The sequence below is a fragment of the Mustela putorius genome, unplaced genomic scaffold, assembly GCF_011764305.1.
Source record: "Mustela putorius furo isolate JIRA1106 unplaced genomic scaffold, ASM1176430v1.1 tig00004053_pilon_pilon_pilon, whole genome shotgun sequence".
In the NCBI taxonomy this organism is placed as follows: Eukaryota; Metazoa; Chordata; class Mammalia; order Carnivora; family Mustelidae; genus Mustela; species Mustela putorius.
In genome coordinates this window covers 678,491-694,454 of record NW_025422186.1, presented here as the reverse complement: position 1 = coordinate 694,454, position 15,964 = coordinate 678,491, and the positions used below count along the sequence as shown (strand labels likewise).

The 15,964-nt window shown below is 44.2% G+C and overlaps 1 protein-coding gene across 1 annotated transcript; it reads left to right on the top strand.

Moving 5' to 3' along the window:
- The first annotated feature begins 12,379 nt into the window (after positions 1-12,379).
- Positions 12,380-15,254, top strand: OTUD6A (OTU deubiquitinase 6A). Its single transcript, XM_004777184.3, has one exon. The coding sequence runs from the start codon at positions 12,984-12,986 to the stop codon at positions 13,857-13,859; it is 876 nt and encodes a 291-aa protein (XP_004777241.1). The 5' UTR covers positions 12,380-12,983; the 3' UTR covers positions 13,860-15,254.
- The last annotated feature ends 710 nt before the right edge of the window (positions 15,255-15,964 follow it).

Below are 15,964 nucleotides of genomic sequence, written 5' to 3'. Positions count from 1 at the left end.
ATGAGAAAAAGGAAAAGAGTTTGAGCAAAATGGGAAGGGTCTGGAGTGCCGGTGTGGGTGGAGGAGGAATTAGGCAGGAATCGCAGGCCCCCCAGTTTTAAAAGGGAACACCACACATGGAAAAGGTGGCATTTGGGCAAGGGCTTGAAAGAGGTGAGGAAGTGAGTCATTTGGATGTCTGAACTGAGAATGTTCCAGATAGAGGGCACAGTCAGTACACACACCCTCAGGTGGGGTGTATCTTATGGGTTTTGAGGAACAGAAGATTCCAGCTGGGTGAGGAGAGAAGAGGAGGAAGGAGAGGCCAGAGAGCTTGCTAGGGCCAGATGGTTTGCAGCATTGACCTTTTACTCTGATTGAAATGGGGGAGCCCATGTGAGGTTTTGAGTGACAGATTCAAAAAAGAAGGAAGGAAGGAAGGAAGGGAAGAAAGGAAGATAGAAAGAAAGAAAGAAGAAAAGGAAAGAAAAGAAACAGGATTTCCTTATGGTTTTAAAAGGCCAGTGAAGAAGGAGGAGACTTTTGAGGGACTAGGACAGTCATCCATGGGTCAGATGATGGTGGCTCAGGCCAGATCGATGGCAATCAGGATGGTGAGAAGTGGCTGGATTCTGGGTGTTTCTTCTGAAGCAGAGGCTCAGGTGCCTCTCCAGGGGAGTCCCATTGGTCAGCACCCACCATGGGTCTCACGTGGGCCTCGGTAACTTCCTTGCATCCAGCCTAGTCCCATCCAGTTTTTCAGGAAATACATGGAGGGTGTTAGGGGGCAGCTCCCCTGCTTGGTGGGAATATTGGTTCTACAAAGAGGCTAGTGGGAATCAAGGCTGCCAAAGGTAGCAGAGACAATCTCGGAAAGAGTCTGGACACGGGGACAAGGAGTTTGGTCTTAATCTTGTGGACACTGAGGAGGCACAATTAGCTTCTGAGCAGGGATGGTGACTCGTGCCAAATGCCACATGAGGACAACTGTAGGGTACAGAGTGACTATCAAGCCCCAGGGTCCAGGATGTTCCCGTGACTGACACATAGGCCCACCTGTTTCTCTTCGCCAACGCAGACTTGCAGTCCCAGCTCTGCCTCCACAGAGAGTAAGTTGATTGGCTCCTTGGGACTTTCCCCAGGCCAGAAAGGCCTACTAGCCCAAATTTCCATCTTCATTAAACTGACTTTATTGTTTCAGATAGAAGTAGCCTATTCTTTATTTAGGTTCCTGTTAGGGAGACCTTCTGAGACTATCCCCTCCTAGGGAACAAAGCTCCATGAACATTAAACACAGGTGAGAGGCAAGGGACAGAGAAGGCCTGACAGATGAGAAATCATCCAGCTGGAGCATTTGGTGTGGAGGTGAGGATAAAGAGGAGCTACAGGGGAGGGTCAAGGTTCTGACTCCTGCCCTGAGTGGATCGTGGGGATGGGGAATATAGGAGAAAGAGCAACTTCTTGCTGGGTGGGTGGAACAAATTAGAAGCTTAGTTTGGGCCACCATTTGGGAGAGGGTATCTGTGAGACCAGCAGTCCCTAAGGTGGCTAGCAAGGCTAGTTGCTGGTTTCTAAGATGTGTCCTCCAGACCCTGGGCTTTTGGAGACATGCTTCAGGGGCAAATACAGCAGGGATGGAGCAGAGGACTTGACTTGCCAGACCCGACTGGAAACAGCACATCAGCTCTGTTTTCATCTGCTTTCAGTTGGAATTCCACAAAAGACAGTATTTGCCCAAAAAGCCGCTGGGGGAGGGGAAGGTTCTGCATGACTCTTAGGGAGTTAGCAGGAAAGGATCTGCACTTCCCTGCCAAGAAGAAACTGCCTCTGCCTGGCTGGGATGGGCTGCGGGCCAACCGTATTGGGCCCAGGGACATGTCTGGGGGCCAGTGCTATGGTAGCAAGTGGAGACTGTGGCCTGCTTGAAAAGAGGAAGAGCTGCCTGCTGGAGAGGAAGAATGTGAGGACGGGGGGGGGGGGGGGGGAGTGGCAGGGAGTCGGGATTGGGGGAGGCTTGTGGGCTACCCCCTCTACTGAGCCACTCCTGAGAAAGTCATCTTTCACATCAAGCCTGGCCCTAAGGACTTGTTTTATTGTTGTTGTTGGTTTTTTAAGATTTTATTTATGTATTTATTTATTTATTTATTTGAGAGAGAGAGCATGAGAGGGAGAAGGTCAGAGGGAGATGCAGACTCCCTGCGGAGCAAGGAGTCCAAAGCAGGACTCAATTCCAGGACTCTTGGATCATGACCTGAGCCAAAGGCAGTCACTTTACCAACTGAGCCACCTGGGCGCCCCCTGAGGACTTGTTTTGTTATCCCTGTGCCTCTTCATGCATCTGTCCACCAACGCTGGCTCCTCACCCTCCCAACCTGGTCTGAGAGCTCTTGGAGGGATTGGGGGGGGGGTAGTGGCAGAAACCAGATGGTACTCTGTTTTCATATGGCTAGCTCCTGACACACACAGTAGGCATACTCTGACATTTGTTATCAAAATGCCCAAGCGGGTGGAAGCTCAGCCTGGATAAATCTTTGGGGCTTGATATCCTCAAAGGTAAATGTGAGAATGTGAGAATCCAGACAAGTGATAGATGGACAATTTTTTCATGAATGGTGAAATGGTGTCCACAGGTAGGTTGCTGCTGTCACAATGATTGAGAGAAGTGGAGAGAGGAGGGCAGGGCACTGAGGAGAGCCCAGAATTCAGCTGGGCCTGCCCTCAGAGGACCTTCTCTCCAAGCAGTGCTACCTTGGAGAAAGGGTGTCAGAAACCCAAGAGCAGACTAAATGACAGTGCCAACATTTGGAATATTCTAGAAACTCTCCTTCTCCATGGGCACACAGAAGGCCATGTCCCAGCTGACATATCTGGTTGTGTCCCACCATCCTAACACCAAAGAGGGAAACAACCCAGACTGTTTGAGAGCTTCCAGTCCTCAGTCCTATCCCCCTCGATTATGCCCCCACCCCATCCTCTCAAAATCCCTGGAGATCCTGAGACTCAGAGATTATCAGAGCTGGAAGGGCTCTCTGAGGCTCCTAATTCTCACCCAAGGAGGGCTCCCCACAGCCTTCACTGAGTTCCCTGCCAATGAAATCCTTCTTCCTGCTCTCAGAACCTGGCCCAACTCCCCACTGGTCCTATTCTAGGCCTCTGGAAACAGACAAAAAATAGTCCTTCCCTTACATAGCAGTTCTCACTTCAGCCAGGAAGGGTTACCAGATAAAATGCAGGAGGCCAAATCTCATATGGGACATACTTCTACTACAACACTATTCATTGTTTATCTGAAGTCAGATTTAATTGAGTCACGTACCTTTATTTGCTAATTTTGGCAGCCCAGTAACCCAGGATCACATGGTTAGCAGTTGGCATACTGTGACAGTCATAGCCAGACCATGTCCACCATATCCACAGACCAGACCCAGCTCATTGGTCCAGGAGGTCTGTGTGTAACCTTTGCTTTCCCAGCTGCCCCGGAAATCAGGTTAGCTCCCCATCCCTTGCACTGAACGGTTTAGTTAAACTCTCTCAAAGGTGTTGCTGCTATGCTAGGGGATTTTTCCTACATATCTCACACTCACCCCATCCCAACCATCTCTTCTGCTTGCTGGACAAGGCTTTTAGGCACTCTGGCTTACATGCCACTTTTCCCTTTCTCTCATCTGGCAAACTAAGAATGATCAGGAGATAAGAGGCCTGACCAAGAAACCGGAACATGAGGCTCATGAAAGAGGACAGGCAAGGCCAAGACTCATGCAGCTGGAAGGTTCCAGAGCCACTCTTTAATGCCTTAGCGGGTTGCACAATGGATACCATTCCTATTTCCAAATAGCCCCAGCCTTTGTGAGCCCACACAGCCATTTCTCCCAGACGACTCACCCCTACCTACAGTAATGAGTTTCAAACTCTCCCATGTGTATTCATGCAATCCCTTAGCAGATGTGGAAGGGAGACAGGAGAAGCTACTCCTAGTAAATAAACCATCAATGAGGAGGAACAAAGGAAGAAGCAGGACAAGAACCCTAGTGACGGTGAACCTCTGTCCAAAAGCTCAGCTTCAATTTTGCATGTCATTGTATAATTACTTATTTTCATGTCTGTCTTTCCCTACTCAACCACAAGCTCCTTGAGGTTAGGGATCTTAGTCTATTTTGTTCACTGTTATATCCATAGTGAACAATGCCTGGCATATAGTAAGATGGATGAATGGCAACCGAAACGAATGAATAGGATAGCAAAGCAGGTAAAGGGTAAGAACAGGATCAGAAACAAAAGGGTCAGTACAGAAATCAAGCATGAACACAACAGGAAACTCAATGTGACCTTTGATCCTTAAGGGCTAGGTGGGAGGATGAAGAAAGAGCAAATCCTTGATGATGAGTTAAAAAAAACCTCAATGACAACTTCCCTGTTGTCTAATCTCACAAAACCCCTTACACATTCCAACACCTACAGCCCAGTGAAGTAATCCTTCATCAGCAAGTGTTTGAGACAAAGTAATTCTCCAGATTTTCAGGAATTGTGAGCCCTGGACAGGATGAAATAATTTCTTTTTTTTTAAGACCTTATTTATTTATTTGCCAGAGAGAGAGAGAAAGAGCATGAGCAGGGAGGAAGGGTAGAGGCAGAGGGAGAAGCAGGCTTCCCACTGAGCAGGAAGCCCAATGCAACCTCGATCCCAGGACCCCAGGATCATGATCTGAGTCAAAAGCAGTCATTTAACCAACTGAGCCACCCAGGCGTCCCAAGATGAAATAATTTCTTTACATCCTCTCTCTTTACACTGAAATATCATTGTAACAACTTAAATATAACGGCTTATTTATGACAATTTCTCAATAGCTCTTGAGCTCACTGGAAAGCTCCTTCTGATGTGAGCTGGGAACCCAGTCCAGACAGACGCTAAGGGACCATTAAACTCCAAACTAATGGAGAAGCTGATTACTATGAAAACTACCATGTCTGGTGGCCTCTAGAGGGGAGGAGAAATGGGGGTGGTGAGGTGGAAAGGGGAGGATGTAAGAGAGTGGAGTGGGGAGCAGAAGCTGGGAGGGAGGCACTAAGGTACTGTAGAGGGAAGAAACTGCCGTTTATTCTTATCTTTCTTGGTGCCAGGCACTGAGCTGGGTCCTTCACATACATTTCATCATAACAAGCCACCTGCAAGATAGACATTAATTCTCTTGCCCCTCCCACCTTACTAACTGGCAAAGCATATGCTATTCATCGACAAGACGGCCCATCACCATTCCCAGAGCTTATTATTGGAAAAGGTAACCTTGAACTCCCTGCCTTCTCAAATGTGAGAACTGACATTCAGAGAGAGCTGCCTGAAAAGCGGCAGTCCATCCATCGCTGGAGATGTGTGGCATGTGCCCTGGAAGTTGAATCATAATCTCCAGCTGAGAGGTTGTGTGTTGTGGGAAGGTGGGGGAGGGTGTTATGGGGCAGAGCTAGAGAGTGCATAGCTGGAAAAGGCACATTCAAATTACAATAGCTATGGTTTCCTTACACAAACTACAGACAAGAAAGCTCAACATTTGCAAAGCTGGTTTTTCTTCAGTTCCAGCCACAAAAACAAACCCCTGCAATGGGGCTTGACATTCAAAGGGACCTGTTATCCCCTCTGCAGAATCTGAAAAAGCAATCTTGATTGCAGCAAATAAGCACACTCTGCGTGACCATTACTATCATGCTATCAGAGTCTAAAAGATGTCTCTTTCAGGATCAGCATAATGGTTTTCTAAAATTATCATTGCTTTGGGGGCACCTGGGTGGCTCAGTGGGTTAAGCCTCTGCCTGCAGCTCAGGTCATGATCTCAGGGTCCTGGGATCGAGTCCCACATCGGGCTCTCCACTCGACAGGGAGCGTGCTTCCTCCTCTCTCTCTCTCTCTGCTTGCCTCTCTGCCTACTTGTGATCTCTCTCTGTCAAATAAATAAAATCTCTTAAAAAAATTATCATTGTTTTGATGTGTTTTAAGTCACAGTATTTAATTTCTTTGAATCATGAAAATGACAGTATAGGAGAGTGTGAAGTATTTCTGTTCATTTAAAATAAAAAGGAGGAAGATGGAATAGATATATTTTGCCTATTCCTCTTGCTACAATTAAAAACCCTGGGCATTCTGTACAAAACAAACATAAGAAGACTCTGGAAGGTGGAGAGAAGAAGGCAGACCCCTTAGGTTCTCAGCATGGGAGGAATTACATGGATTTTCTTTTTACCTCGTAGATCCCAGAATTGGCAATGAAGAAGCTAACAACCCAGGTTTGCAGAGACAGCCCCCCACCAAAAGAAAGCCTCAGTCAAAGTCTGTTCTTTCTAGCAGAATAAGGAACACATCAACCTAGCAATACACAAATTGTTTAGACAAGAATCACTCTACTCCAACCAAAACCAGAGAATAAACTGTGGCCCTCTCCCCAGCCCCAGTAGCAAAGACTAAATGGAGCTTAGACTTCCACACTCATGAGGTTGTACTGACAGGCTCCAAAAACCCCAATCCTATCCCTTGCTGGCATGGTATCAGAGAAGGCCAAGTACAGAGCAAGGACTTTCATTGCCACTGGCAAGTAACAAGACCTACCTACATACATTAGTAGAAACAATGTGGAGAGCCTAGAATTCCACCCCGACTTGGCAGGAATGAAGTAGTTCACTTCCCCTGAGCTACTAGGTCAGAGAAGACCTAGTAGAGAGTTAGGACTTTTACCACTGCCCAAAGATAAAGTGGGTCAGATGATGTAATGACAAAGGAAGCAGTAATTCAGCACTCCAAGCCTTCCCAGTCAGAAAACCATCAGTGGAGGCTTCCTGTGAAGCAGAGACTCTCAGACCCATCCAGCTGTAATGAAGGGCTTCCCTTTGGATCAGTGGAGGCCAAGCGAGGTACCTGGACTTCTATTTCTATTTGCAGTGATGATACAACACTCCTCCTTCCAAATGGCGGCAGTGTCAGAGGAGAGCAGCCAAAATAGATGCTGTAAATGCGTTTCAGATTAACATGACATATACCCAAAATATGCAGGTTTCCATCAAATAATACTTAGAAAACAGAAAGATCTCAAACTGAATTAAAAAAAAAAAAAAGACAATAGACAGATGGCCAAACTGATATGACAGAGCTAGTAGAATTATCTGACAAAGACTTGTAAAGGGGGGGGGTCGCCTGGGTTAACTGTCTAGGATCAAGCCCCATATCTGGTTCCCTTCTCCTCAGGGAGACTGCTTCTCCCTCTCCTCCTGCCTTCTGCTCCCCCTGCTTGTGCTCCCTCACAATCTCTATCAAATAAATAAGTAAAATCTTTAAAATTTTTTAAATTAAGGGGGACCTTAATCTTAAGGGTCCTTGATCTCAGGACCCTGAGATCATGACCTGAGCTGAAATCTGGAGTTAGATGTTCATCTGACTGAACCACCCCTTGCCCTAGCACAGAGGAATTTTTAAGGAAGCAAAACTATCTTGTGTGATAATGTAATGGTGGATACATGTCAATATATTTGTTTCCAAAGCCATAGAATGTACAACACCAAGAAAAAACTATAAAGGAAGCTGTGAGGGGCACCTGGCTGGCTCAGTCAGTAGTGCATGACACTCTTGATCATATTGTGGGTAGAGATTAAGCTACCCATATCGGGGTAGAGATTACTTAAAAATAGAGTAAGCTGTGAACCTCGGGTAATAATAATGTGTCAGTGTAGGTTAATTGATTGTGACAAATGTGCCACTCTGGTATAGCATGGGGAATATAGTCAGTGATATTGTAAAAACTATGTATTGTGACAAATGGTAACAAGATTTATCATGGTGATCATTTTGTAATGTATATAAATATCAAATCACTATGTTGCATACTTGAATCCAATATAATATATCAATTATATTTCAATAAAATTTTTAATTAAAAATTGAAAAAAAAATATGGGCACCTGAGTTGCTCAGTTGGTTAGGCTCTTGATTTTGGCTCAGGTCATGATCTCAGGGTCTTTAGATTGAGCACCCATGTCAGGCTCCACACTCAGCAGGGAATCTGCTTGAGGATTCTCTCTCTCTCTCTCCCTCCACTCCTCCCTCTCTCTCCCTTTCTCTCTCTCTCTCAAATACATAAATCTCTTTTAAAAATTAAAAATTAAAATTAAAAATTATACCACAAATGTGCCACTTTGGTGTAGGATGTTGATAGTGGAGGAAGCTGCACCTGTGTGGAAGCAAGGAATATATGGGAACTCTGTCTACTTTCTGCTCGATTTTGCTGCCCTAAAAACTAAAGTCTATTTAAAAAAATGTTTTTAGGGGTGCCTGAGTGACTCAGTTGGTTAAGTGTTTGACTCTTGATTTTGGCTCCGTTCATGATTTCAGGGTTGTGAGATCAAGCCCCATGTTGGGCTCTGTGCTGGAAGTGAAGCCTGCTTAAGATTCTCTCCCTCTCCCCCTTCCATTCCCCCCTACCCCCCTCACTCTCTTTCTAAATAAATAAATAAATGAATGAAAGGAGCATCAGGGACCTGTGGGACAATAACAAAGGATCTAAAGTCCCTGTCCTAAAGAGGAGGAAGTGTGTGGCTGAAAAAGTATTCAAAGAAATTATGGCTGAAAATTTTTCAAATTTGGTAAGAGATACAAATGTAGGATTTGAGAAGCTGAGTAAAACCCAAATGAGACAAACCTGAGGAAATCCACATCAAGATACATCATAGTCAAATATCTGAAAACTAAAGACAAAGAAAAACCTTTCAAAGCAGAAAGAGAAACAACAGTTTGTCAGTAAAGAAATAACAATTCAAAAGACAAAATTTCTAATTGGATACCATGGAGGCCAACAAAAAGTGACACAACCTTTTTCAAAAGCTGAAAGAAAAGAATTGTGAATCTAGAGCCCAATATCCAGTGAAAATATCCCTCAGGAATGAATGGGAAATCAAGACATTCTCAGACAAAGGAAAACTAAGAGCATTTCTCACAAGGAGACCTACATGAGGGAATGGCTAACTGAAGTTTTCTAAACAGTACATATAAAAGAAGAAATCTTAGAAAATTGGGAAGTAAAAACATGATAAGCAAAACTATGGACAAATACTATAGACTTTCCTTCTCCCCTTGATTTGTCTAGCATTTGAAGGTTGAGGCCAGAATTAGAAAATTAATGTGGTTCTAAATTTACAGAGGACATCAAAGGCGATTATGTTATAAATGGGCAAGGGTAAAGAAATGCAAAAGGAGATAAGATTTCCTATCTTCATTAAAACTGGTAAAATGACCACATCATAGATTTTTGGTAATACACATACACACAAATGTACCCAGAGCACCCATTTAAAAAGTTATATGGGGTGTCTGGGTGGCTCAGTCATTAAGCATCTGCCTTTAGCTCAGGCCATGATCCCAGTGTCCTGGGATTGAGCCCCAGGAGCCTGCTTCTCTCTCTCTCCAGTGCTTGTGTTCCCTCTCTTGCTCTCTCTCTCTTTCTGTCATAAATAAATAAAAATCTTTAAAAAATAAAAAGTTATACAAAGAGTTACACTCAAACATTATAGATAAGTCAAAATTGAATTCTAAAATCTGTTCCAGTAACACAAAGGCAGGAAAAAGAAAGCAGAAATGAAAACAAGGAAAAAAAAAAAACAGAAAAAAATGGCAGACGTAAGTCCTAACATATTAATATATACCTTAAATGTGGGGCACCTGGGTGGCTCAGTCGGTTAAGCTTTGACTCTTGATTTCAGATTAGATCGTGATCTCAGGATTGAGAGACAAGGCTCTGTGTGGGGCTCAGCACTCAGGAAGGAGTCTGCTTAGATTCCCTCTCCCTCTGCCCCTCCCCTTGCTCACTTGCATGTGTGCACATGCGCTCTCTCTCTCTCTCTCTCTAAAATAAAGAAAACAAGTCTTTAAAAAAACTACCTTAAATGTAACTGACCTATATACACCAATTGAGAGATGTAGATTGGCAGAGTGGATTAAAAAGCATGACCCAACTACATGCTATGTACAAAAAACTCACTTGAAGTATAATAATAATTGGGAGGTTGAGAATAAAAGGCTAGAAAAATATATATCATGCAAACAGTAATAAAGAAAAAGTAGTGGTTATATTAATACCAAATAAAATAGACATTAGAGCAGAGAAGAGGGCCAAAGACAGGGGAATTACATAATGATTAAAGGAGAGAATCCATCAAAAAGACAGAGAAATCCTAAGTATGCAGAATTTGCAACAGAGGTGCAAAATATGTGAAGCAAAACCTGGTAGAGCTGAAAAGAGAAATAGAAAAAGCCACAATTACTGTTGGAGACTTCCTACATTCCTCTCTCAATGGTAATAGAGTTAGATGGAAAGTCAGTAAGTATATAGAAATCAACAACACTATCAACCAATGTGATCTGAAGAACATTTATAGAACATGTCACCCAACCATAGCAGGATAGTCGTTCTTTTCCAGTACACATGGAACATATGTCAAGAGAAAACAAATTCTGGGCCAGAAACAAACCCCAGAAAAAAAAAATTTTTAAGTAAGCTCTATGCCCAACATGGGGCTTGAACTCATGACCCCAAGATCAAGAGTCACATACTCCACCCACTGAGCCAGTCAGACGCCCCCAAACCCCTACAAATTTAAATGAACTGTGTTTAAATATGTATGTTCTCTAACTACAAAGGAATCAAAGTTGAAATCAAAACCAGAAAGATAACAGGAAAATCTGCAAACACTTGGAAATGAATAATTCCCTCCTAAATAACCCATGGGCCAAAGAGTCTCAAGGGAATCCAAAAAAATACATTGAACAAATGAGAATAGAAATACAATATACCAAAACTTGTGGTTTTTGACAAAGGTGAAAAACCAATTCAATGGAAGAAGTATAGCCTTTCCAACAAATGATGCTGGAGTAATGGAACAACCACAGGCAAAAGAATAAACTAAGACCTAAGCTTCAAACTTTACACAAAATAGATCACAGATGTAACTTACAACCTAAGGCTATAAATCTTTGAGTAAAAGACATGACAAAATCTTTGGGATCTAGAGTTAGCTAAACAGTTCGTGACACCAAAATCATGACCCAGAGGAAGAAAAAATAATAAATTGCACTCCATCAGAATTTAAAACGTTTGCTCTGAGAAACACCAGCTGAAAAGATGGAAAACACAAAGTCATGGTGCGAGAGAAAATATTTGCAAACCACATAGCCAACAAAGAACTATTATCTATAATATATAAAGAACTCTTAAAACTCAACTGTAAAAAATAACAGTCTAATTGTAAAATGGACAAATGACAGAAACATTTTACCCAAGAGGATATGGCATAGATGGCAAGAGAACACATGCAAAATTGGACCTGATTAGCTGCTAGAGAAATACAGGTTAAAACCACAGTGAGATGCCACTTCACATGCATTAGAATCGCTAAAATAAAAAATAATGACAACACCAAATACTGGTGAGGATGAAGAAGAACTGGATTCCTCACATAGTGCTGGTGGGACTGCACAATGGTACAGCCATTCTGGAAAATCATTTCTCAAAAAATTAAAATACACTTATAATATGACACAGCATTTGCCCTCTTAGGCATTTTTCCCAGAGAAATGGAGAATTTTGTTCACATGAAAACCTACATAAGAATGTTTATAGCAAATTTATTCATAATAACTCCAAACCATGAACAACCCCGAGTTCTTCAACAGGTGAGCGGCTAAACAAAGTACAATGTATCCATATCATGGACTACTACTTAAAAATAAAAGGAGCTAAATTTAAGATATGCAACAAATTGAACAAATGTCCACTTTCCGCATTTGTTATAAGATATCTGTGTGTGGGGGGCGCCTGGGTCGCTCAGTGGTTTAAAGCCTCTGCCTTTGGCTCAAGTCATGGTCTCAGGGTCCTGGGATCAAGCCCCGCATCCAGCTCTCTGCTCAGCTGGGAGCCTGCTTCCTCCTCTCTCCCTGCCTGCCTCTTTGACTACTTGTAATCTCCGTCTATCAAATAAATAAATAAATAAAATCTTAAAAAAAAAAAAGATATCTGTGTGTATTTTGGTGGGGGGAGTGTCTCAAGGACCTTCCTGTTTGGGAATTTAAGATACAGGTGAGCAGAGTGAAGCAGAATGGGAGCATATTTGGAAGAGCTTAGGGCTTGTATTTATTTTATATTTTATGTTTTAGAACGTTTAGAGATTCAAAATAAACAGAAGGAACTGGCTCAATGAATGCCAGCTGTTGTGTTTCACGGGCATCCTATGGAGCCCATTTTGGAAGCCGGGAAACTCGGGAGGAGAGTTTAGGGTAGTTGCATTCTGTCAGCAAAGGCCATAGCGTCTGCTTAGTTGCAATGAGTGAGTTTAAGAAGAGTGGCATGCCTTCTTACACTGAGATCTAACATTTAAGTTAGTGTGAGACCTAACCTGAAAGGACTCTGTTCCCAGGAACAGTAGGAAATGTAAAGGTTCACCAGTCTGGGTACCTGAAAAATAAGAAAGTCTCATTGCATCCTGAACACTAGGAGTAAAAGGAAGTCCACCGTCAGAGCACACGTAGCTGGTGGTAGAGTATTTGTTATACTCAGGCATGACCAGCATCTGTATTGTGCTCAGATTTGGAAATGAACTAGGGACTGAGTCCACGAACGGTTCTCCAAGACTGAATGCTACATATAATATTCGAAGTCCAGGTTCTATGAGCGGGATTCAGACCTGGCTAAAACCGGAAGCAACCGTTGCTACGGGGTCTAATGGAGGTGTATTTAGGGTCTCCTCGCAGCCAATCCTAGTGGCAGGAGCTTTCAAGGGGGCGTAGCTATTAAAGCCAGTGGCCAATAGCAGAGGGCCGTGAGTAGGGTGAGAGCGACCACCTGGTGACGTGAATCAAGTGCAGCGGCGGTGAGGGGAGGCCGAGGACTCGCAGCGTGTTCCGGGGTTTGTGTTGTTATTCACAACCATAGCCCGTACTTCAGCTGCCACCCATCTTCGATCCTCACCTGCCGGTAAACGTCATGGAAGATTCTCAGAGTGAGCAACAGCGGATAATACGACGCCACCACCGCGAGAAAAAAGAGCTGCAGGCCCGCATCCAGGCCATGAAGAACTCTGTCCCCAAGAGCGACAAAAAGAGAAGAAAGCAGTTGCTCCTAGACGTGGCCCGCCTCGAGGCCGAGATGGAGCAGAAGCACCAGCAGGAGCTGGAGAAGTTCCGAGAGAGCTTTCCTGATAACGGCAACCTCGACTCCGTCACGGAAGATCTCGCCAAGATGGATCTTGAGAACCAGCCTCCCCGGCAGTCCCGGGCACAGAGAAGGCGCGAAAGAAGGGCGGCGCTTGAGAGAGAGCGCCAGGAGAGGATCACCGAGGCCGAGATGGAGCACCTGGCTAGCTTCCGCCGCGATGAGGAGGAGAAGCTCGCCGCCATCCTAGGATCCAAGAATCTGGAGCTGAAGGATATCCCGGCCGATGGCCACTGCATGTATCGCGCCATCCAAGACCAGCTGGTGTTCTCGGTGACGGTAGAGAGCCTGCGGAAACGCACCGCCGATTACATGCGCAAGCACGTGGACGACTTCCTGCCCTTCTTCAGCGACCCGGACACCGGCAACGCCTACAGCCGCGAAGACTTCTTGAGCTACTGCGACGACATCGTGCGCAGCCCCTCATGGGGAGGCCAGCTCGAGCTGAGGGCCCTGTCGCACGTCCTGCAGACACCCATCGAGGTGATCCAGGCCGATTCGCCCGCTGTCGTCATCGGCGGGGAGTACACCCGGAAGCCGCTCATCCTCGTCTACCTGCGCTACGCTTGCAACCTCGGCGAGCACTACAATTCGGTGAGGCCGCTTGAGGCCGGCGCCGTAGGGGGCGCGGCCCCGAGGCTCTTCTAGGCCGGCCGCTGTCGCAGTCGTAGTCGCCATTGCTGCCGCCGCCGCTGCTGGAGCTGAAGCTGCCGCGGCGCATCCTCAGTAGGCTCCGTGTTGTTGGTTTTTTCCCCTTCGGTTTTCTCGGTTTTTTTCTTGCTTTGTTTTACTTGAAAGTCGTACCCCCCAACCCCAACGCTTCTCTGCCCACGGCCCCACCCCCGCACGCCCGCGCTCTCCTACCTGGCGGTTTTATCCCCTTCTCTCACTCATTCATTGCTTTGGGGGCTGGCGGCGGGCGCGGGGAACATTCAGGACCAGGGAAAGATCTGTACTGTACTATCTGAGGAGAGGAAGTTGGCCAAATTTTCACCGCTCTTGCCCTGAAGGGTCTTTGCCTCCCTCGCTGATGAGAATTGGTCGCGCCGCACATGCCTTTGAGATCAAAATGGAAAATGGGTTTGATACATTCTTAACTGGGGAGAAATTAGTTTTACTAGGAATCTTCGGATTGTCCCTATAAATACATTGGATTTTAGATAAATTTGGAGTTTTTGTGATCCCAGTGCTTTGTGAATGCCTTTCTCTTGTTCTTTGGGAACAAATGTATTTCGCGCTCTTTGCAGGGGCCGGGGGGCGGGGATGCTTTGTGCTTCAGCTGGGCTGTTCCAGAGACATCTCAAGTTATGAACAGTAGTTCTCTAGTATTTAGTTTTGTTTTTTCATAAAATTTGTGTGGTGCACCATGAATTTTACTTATTTAGGATTTGCTAAAGTCTACATAAGAGCGTTTGTTAAACTCAGAAATTAAATGTACGAGCTAAACATAGAAATTAAATTTACAAAAACTGATAGGTAAGGTTCGCTCTGAGATGTGAAAGATCTCAAGTTAATTTCCTTTATTAAAGTTAGGAAGAGCTATGACTTTATTCAAGTAGTTGATTCATTTCATTTTGTCTACAACTGGTAGGAAGCGAAAAGAGACACCCTAATAGGCAGCCTAACATTCTGTAAGGGTGAGACCCGAACTAGTAAGTTTTCTTCACTGTGAGACATGAAAGGGTACACTTTATTCAAGCAGTTGATCCAGTTTGTTGCATCTACAAGTGGTATAAAGTGTGAAAGATCTGAACCTAGCATATTTGCCTTAAGTCCTAGAGATAGGAAGCTACTTTAAAAGATTTTAAGACCTAAAAATAGTTGATCCATTTTGTTGTATCTACAACTGGCATGAGGAAAAAAATAATGAGCAATCTACTTTTGTTGATAGTACAGACTTATTGATATCTTGAGTTTGCCAGTAGAATAGTAAAAATAAAATGATTAGCAATAAACAATTTAAAATTTTTTAAATCTTTAGAGCCTGTGTTTCAGTGAGATTACTTAAATTCATTTAAAAATCCAATGTACACACCAAATGTTCTAAAACAAAATATATAATTTCAAAATGTTTTTAAAATATTATGCAACTTGTTCTTAAAATAAAAGTTTTTAAAATACCTGGTTCTCTATTTTTGTGTAGCTGACTTAGTTTGTACAAACTTTGTATCCCAGGATCTGCTTCAGCAAAGGAATCCTGGAGGTTTAGGGAGAGTAATTGGGGACCAGTTAAGGCTTTGGAGAGGAAGACTGGCCTGGTGGCATCCTGGAGTAGAGTGTTTCCCAAGAAAGGATTTAGGGAGGAACTTTATCTAGATGCTGTCCAGAGCTGATGTTTCACTCTGTGAAAAACATCCTGAAATGATTTGGTTTTAGGATGTTCTCATTGCTATGCATGAAAAAGAACTCCCACTTCTAGTAACTCAGTGAGTCCAGCACTACACTGCAGAATGGAAAGAAGTGCCAATGTTTCTTTGGGGGTGGGGGTGGAGGTGGGAGGGTGTTCCCAAAATGCAAAGCAAGAAACCCGGCCAGATAGCTAACCTGTGTAAGTATGTGTCAGATAAGTTTCAGATGGCCAGTGGACTAAGACAAAAAGGCCCCTGAGAAAACCAGGGATTGGGTGCAATGTAAGAAGAAGGCCTTTTATAGGACTGAAAACACTGGCTGGGGAAAAAAGACAAGGCCCAGAAGGAAGGCATAATATATAGAAGGGTGTCTGTCTGGAAAGGAGGGTGAAAGTTGGGGATGGG